General features: G+C 38.2%; 1 protein-coding gene across 3 annotated transcripts in view; it reads right to left on the bottom strand.

Annotated features, from left to right (window-relative positions):
* Positions 1-231: 231 nt before the first annotated feature.
* Positions 232-5,987, bottom strand: part of LOC122090686 (transcription factor E2FB-like) — a 13,143-nt gene continuing 7,387 nt past the window's right edge. For 2 of the 3 annotated variants that reach the window (XM_042660352.1, XM_042660354.1), the window contains 13 exons: positions 4,795-4,978; positions 4,570-4,626; positions 4,378-4,463; positions 4,168-4,256; positions 4,033-4,087; positions 1,686-1,738; positions 1,558-1,608; positions 1,427-1,475; positions 1,236-1,301; positions 1,072-1,148; positions 768-996; positions 614-671; positions 232-488 (listed from right to left, as the gene is read on the bottom strand). In XM_042660352.1, the coding sequence (XP_042516286.1) occupies positions 469-488; positions 614-671; positions 768-996; positions 1,072-1,148; positions 1,236-1,301; positions 1,427-1,475; positions 1,558-1,608; positions 1,686-1,738; positions 4,033-4,087; positions 4,168-4,256; positions 4,378-4,463; positions 4,570-4,626; positions 4,795-4,978 (1,074 nt within the window). In that variant the 3' untranslated portion in view covers positions 232-468. The remainder of the gene's footprint in view (positions 489-613; positions 672-767; positions 997-1,071; positions 1,149-1,235; positions 1,302-1,426; positions 1,476-1,557; positions 1,609-1,685; positions 1,739-4,032; positions 4,088-4,167; positions 4,257-4,377; positions 4,464-4,569; positions 4,627-4,794; positions 4,979-5,987) is intronic. The other variant, XM_042660353.1, reaches the window with a different exon arrangement.

Below are 5,987 nucleotides of genomic sequence, written 5' to 3'. Positions count from 1 at the left end.
AGAGAGAGAGAGAGAGAGAGAGAGAGAGAGAGAGAGGTGCAACAGTAGTAGGAAGAGTGGATTATTTTTTCATTTTTTGGTTGAATAGAGAGAGGATTACAATAGTGTATAAATTGAATGGTTGAGATGCAAAAAAGGGAGATTAGACGGTCAATAAATTAGTGTTTTCAAGCAGTGGGAGATTCCAGCAGTGTGTGTGGAAGGTTAGACGAAGAGGTAAAACAGTCCAAGTAGGCACTTGAAATGGATTCAGCTAATGTCTTAATGCCTGACCAAAAATTTTCCACTTAAGAAAGAAGCACCTTAATTATTGATAGAATAATAAAGAACAATCTTGTTACAAAAATTTTACACTAAGTGTACAACACATTCAAGACTTCTCTATGCAATGGTTGACCTCAATTTCTCTGTATAAAAACACCACTTACTGGCACATGATGTGTTAATCCTGTGGCATGTATTGCTATCTCATCTTGAGTCCTCGTTCGCTGTGGGAATGACAGGATTACAATTAATATACAGGAGCAAGGTTAATCAATAGGCAATGAAGGTTCGTTCAAATTGTAGACTAAGAATCAAAACTCACTAATTCAATAGATAAAGACCTACTTACCCCACAAATCTGTAATGCTGACTTCAAGATCTGACTGGAACCAATAATCATCATTAATCTGTAATCAGAGTGGAGGGCAGTTACATAAATGATTATCTTTCAGATAACTAGGAACAATCTCTGTATTAGCCCTAAAAATTCCATATATGCTTACGTTAAAATCCATAGGGATAATCCTCTGCATCCCAGACACATTTCCTTGTGGGATGGATAAACTAGAAGTATTTATATTATCTTGGCAATGTCCTGATGCCTCAGATAGCCTTCCATCATGGAATTTTTGAACTGATGCTTCTTCTAAGTTAATATTGGTATTCCCCCTAGATAAACCAACTGATTTGGTCCACTTCATATTTATATCCTCACAGCTCCCATGGTGACCGCTGCAAAAAGTATTGAAGAATCAAGAAAATAGAAAAGTCGGCGCATGCATGATAGTAAAACCAAAGAATATCAACCTCAGCAGGTACAGGTCAATTGGTCCTGTGGTGCTTCTGATAATGATTCTGAATTGCCGATTCGGATAATCGCCATCCTGTTCACAAAGAGAACTGCCCCAATTAAATAGGATCCTAGAAATTCCCTTGGAACATCAACTTCTCAAATAATCCCTCTCCCCTACCTCATCAGGATCAGGGACTTCAAGGGAACTTGCTTGGGGAGCTTTTATTGCAACAAGAGTGCGATTCTGTCACAACAATATAGCATAACCAAAGTCATCGGACAAAGGAGAGCGTCCCAGACCCCCCCGGGGGGGGGGAGGGAGAAGTACAAAGAACTAAACAAGAAAACAAGATCCACATAGCACCAAACCTGAAAGCATGGAAGGCTGGTGATATCATCTTCGGTCAAAAAAAGAAGCCTAAACAGTTCACATCGACAAGAACTCAGAAGAAGGAACCCAATGTAAATTGAATGACACAGAATAAGATAATTGAATATACTTCCGGCTGTTTTCATCTTCGTCTAGGGCCTTGAGACTTTCTTGTTTTTCTCTGTAAAGGGAAAATAAAGTCAGTCTAAAACCCTGGAAAGGTCAAAGTGGAAAAATGCTTTTTTGCATGAAACAAACCTTATGCTATCATTAAGCCTGCATTCTTGATCATATAGACTTTCAACTTCAGCCTGTCAAGAAAGCACTTACCAATGCTCATATCAAGACTAATATAACTTCTAATTCACATCATCCTCTAGTCTAACTGTAACTTATTTTGATATCAAACATGAAATGCAAATGGATTGGTTAATCAGGTTCCACGGCGGGGTTCACAAAGTCAGAACCATGATCTGGTTGCAGTGATACCACTGTGATAGATCATTATCCCGAGGCTTCTAGTTTTGAGGAGGAAGTACTTTCAAAGTTAAAACATGGAGGGTTTCATTTTCATTCCCATTTTCAGAGGGCGGAAGCGAGGCTTATGGTATATTTGGTGAAAAGGGGAGCCATGGCCTGTGGTGGCTTCATGCCCCCTAAAATTCGTACAAAGCCTTTTTCTATTACTTACATCTTAGATATATTTAGACTTGAAATATATAAAAAATAGGAGAGGGTTCCCTAAAAGTCAGTGTGGCACCTGTGCAGAGACCAATGGGAGCACATGCGGAAGCATCAACAGTGGCGGGAATTCCATTTTTCATGGGGGCGGGACGGTCATTTCATCCCTCCCTGTGTCTGGGTGTAGAGGCCACATTACCTTCTAGGCTTCTTTTTCCGACAAAAATATATAATTTTTTTCTATTATGAAATGTAAACAATAATAAAATATTCCTATAATAAATCTGTGGATGTGATTTATTATGGTTTGGTTTCTCTATTTGAGCACCACTTGACAACAACCTTTAGGTGGATGCCCCCTTAGGTGCCTTTATTTGCCATCTTGCATTTTTGTTTGTGCTCAAATTTGCAGACAGGTTGTTCATTGTTCATGTTATTCTAGACTCATGGACTTAGTTTCAGCCAAAAGTATCACAACATATGTCACAATTAACTGGTTAATTTTGGATAATACTTATGTGGTTGATGATACTAAAGGAAAAAGTTCAACAAATAGTGGATTATATGATTGATTTTTACTTTGAAATTCAATAAATGGCCAATCCACATGGTTCCCTTTATATCCAGTGGGTTACTATTCCATATCAACACTCCGGAACAGGATAGCGGACCATTTGGATGATACAACAACTCAGCCTTTTTTGAACTAAATGGGGTTGGTTACATGGATCCATGAGAGGGTAAATTAATAATACTAAAAAGTAAAAAAGAAAGGAACATAGCAACACCTCATGAAAATCCCACCTAAATGAGGTCAATTACATGGAGCCTTTCCCTCCAAACAGCTCTATTTGATGTCATACTAGAGTCAAGACCTAAACTCTGCATGTATTTCCTCACTACTTCTCCTATGGTCATTTTAGCTCCTTTAGATCCTTCCATCTGAATCCAATCACTCCTCCTTAGTTGTGCATCCCAAGGGCTCCATTGAACATGGCCATACTACCTCAAATTACTTTCTCGGAGCTTGTTTTGAATTGGGGCAATTCCCAAATCAGCTTTAATATGATCATTCCTTACATTATCCTTCCTAGTTCTGCCACACATCCATCTCAATATCCTCATCTCTGCTAGACTCAGTTTATATATATGACACTTCTTAATTGCCTAACATTCCACCCCATACATCATAACTGGTTTTATGACTGCCCAATATTCTGCCCCCAGCTCTAATTTGGATGATACGGCCCATAAAATTTGACAAGAAACTTTTACTTCGTTTACGGTGGGGTTGGGAGCAAAGGATTTTTTCTCGAATACAAAGTTAACTTTGTCTAATAATAAACCTAAGTTCCAATCCAAATATGAACTGTACTTGAACTGGATCTCAAACCAAGTGACAGTTGACTAGTAAACCTGCCACCCCCTCCCCCCAGTGGGGGATAAATTCTTGGCTGCACCCCTATTCTATCTACACATCGCCCCAATTATTCTTTTCCCGCCTCATTGTATGACTGACCCACCAGCTTATGGGAAACACCAAGTTAGATTCATCAAGATCACAGTTCAAAAGGCTCCACACATACTGAACCTGATCTAATCCTTTTCCATCCCGAACATCAACCAAATTTCACTTGATGTTTTAACTTTTCATATGCCTTCTTCTAGAGGTGTGAATTGTATGTTCCTGATCAATGAACTTCCCACCCCTACCTAGGGTGCCACCACTTCACTCCATGAAAATGAATTGAAATAACAAAAAAGTAACAGAGTTAAACTATTAGCATCAGTTACTTATGTTCTAAAATTTCTCAGAATGCCTTAGGGGCAACAGAAGAACAAACATCAAAGCGTTTAGCACCCAACAATGCAACAAACTATACAATTAGGGCACAAGCAAGTATAGTCATAAAAAATGAAGTACCTTAAGCCTATTAACTTGACCATCTAGCCCATTAGGCCTTGACATTTCAAGTCCCCTGTTTCAAGACCGGCGAATGAGTAGAAGCTATTGAAATGGAAATGAGGAACTAACAAATGGGTGGATCATTGATCATACTTCAAACGTATATTGTTCTTGGATGTTTTCTCTATTAAACCTATTCCTTCAAGGACATTAGTAATATCGTATATTCTCCTCTTCTGGACCTGTCAAACAAAGAAAAAGTTTTTAAATGAAACCATAGCAAACATAGAAAATCAGAATGACTAGAGTTAGACATGCAAAAGTGGAGGTTTAAGAAGAAATAAGCAATCACAAGCATTTCACCTTCAAGACATCTGCCGTGTTGTTCAAATCAAGAGTTCCATCCTTGGCCTCCCGGATTAAACTATTGAATTTCTTTGTTAAAAGCCCTGCAACATATTTTATCAGATAACTTGACAATAAATAAAAATATTCGAAGTATCAAAAGCTATGGCCCGTATAAAAACTAATATATCATTCTAAAATTTGAGTTACCTAGCGAACTGTCATAGCGACAGCTGCCAGCTGGGGTTAACATATTAGAAGGGGTATCTGCAAGCAAAGTTCAATCAACGTAAGTTCCATATGTTATCTTACCTACTTCCAAGAAAAAGTCCATTAGAAATTAAGTACAATTAAATGTATAAACAGTGCTTCTAAATTTAGTAGAAAATAAAACACTAAATATGATAAATGAATATATAAAATAAAATAGATGACCTGAATTTGACCCTGGAGTTTGAGGCCCCGATTTTCTGTGCTTTGAAACCTTTAATTTATGGTAATGCTTACCACCTGTGCAGGGCACAGGTGTACCTGGACCATTAACTGCTTCACTCTGTCCTCCATGAGTTGCCGATTCACCAATCTGATCGAGATTATCTGCTTCATTTGTTTGCTTTGACTGCAAAAGGGAGAAAAGTGTTTGCTATTTGTACTGAAAATCTGAAGGAAAGAAAAAGAAAAAAAGGTTAAAGCAGAAATAGTGCAGATCAGGAAAGTTAAAAGTACTAGAACAAGTGTCATTAAAGGCTCACATATGTTATAGAATTGCTGTTATGTAGGGGGCCTAAGCATGCTAGCCATTGTTCATCGCTCCATGAGAGATATCAAGCACATGCTACTGATGCAGATCGACTAGCATGTACCTGGTCCAAATTCTGGGTTAATTCAAACCCATTGATTTCTGCCCCAAAGAGAGGTATTGACCAGCAGCGTAAAAGGGGATTTATTTCCAGAATTGAAGTAGGAGATCACGGCTATTTAAGGAGATATTTTCTATCTGTTTCCTATTATATTGAGTTGTCTATTTCCAGCACATTATGAGGCGATTGATTAGATTTTGGACTGTCATTAGCTATCGGCCTGCCTCTCATGAACGGGTTATTTTCCAGAATTGAGCAGATATGTATTGGGAGGATGTTTTGTGATCAAGTGGCCCCATGGCCAGCTAGTGAATACAAATTGAAGTAGTACTGGCTATCTCAGCTCTCTATTGGCACAACCAAGGGGTCTGCCAAGAGATATATGGCAGTTATATAACTGTCTAGAGAGCTTTTTTATTATGATGGAACCGTATTTTAATAGACCAGCCATGTACTTCTTCTGTTGAATCATGGGTTCATGCCTCTTGTTTTGGTGATGAAAACAGTTAGATGACGGTTTATGGGATTTCTAATATATGTATGAGCCATGCAAGGTCTAATGAACCCCAAGCTATGAAGAAGCCTCCAACAGATTCATCATCTGTTCAGCAAGCACCTCTAGTAAGCAGCATAGTTAGCAAATTCGGATTCGGGAATTATTCGGGCGGAGAATTATTCGGAATAATTCGATTGATTAATTTAAGGATTTGGTCAAAAAAAGGGTCAAAAAAGCTTATTGGGTTTTTTTTTTTTTGTTTTATTGTTTTT

The sequence above is a fragment of the Macadamia integrifolia genome, chromosome 10 (assembly GCF_013358625.1).
Source record: "Macadamia integrifolia cultivar HAES 741 chromosome 10, SCU_Mint_v3, whole genome shotgun sequence".
NCBI classification, from domain to species: Eukaryota; Viridiplantae; Streptophyta; class Magnoliopsida; order Proteales; family Proteaceae; genus Macadamia; species Macadamia integrifolia.
The sequence above is the reverse complement of the archived record's forward strand: the minus strand, read 5'-3'. Positions and strand labels throughout refer to the sequence as shown.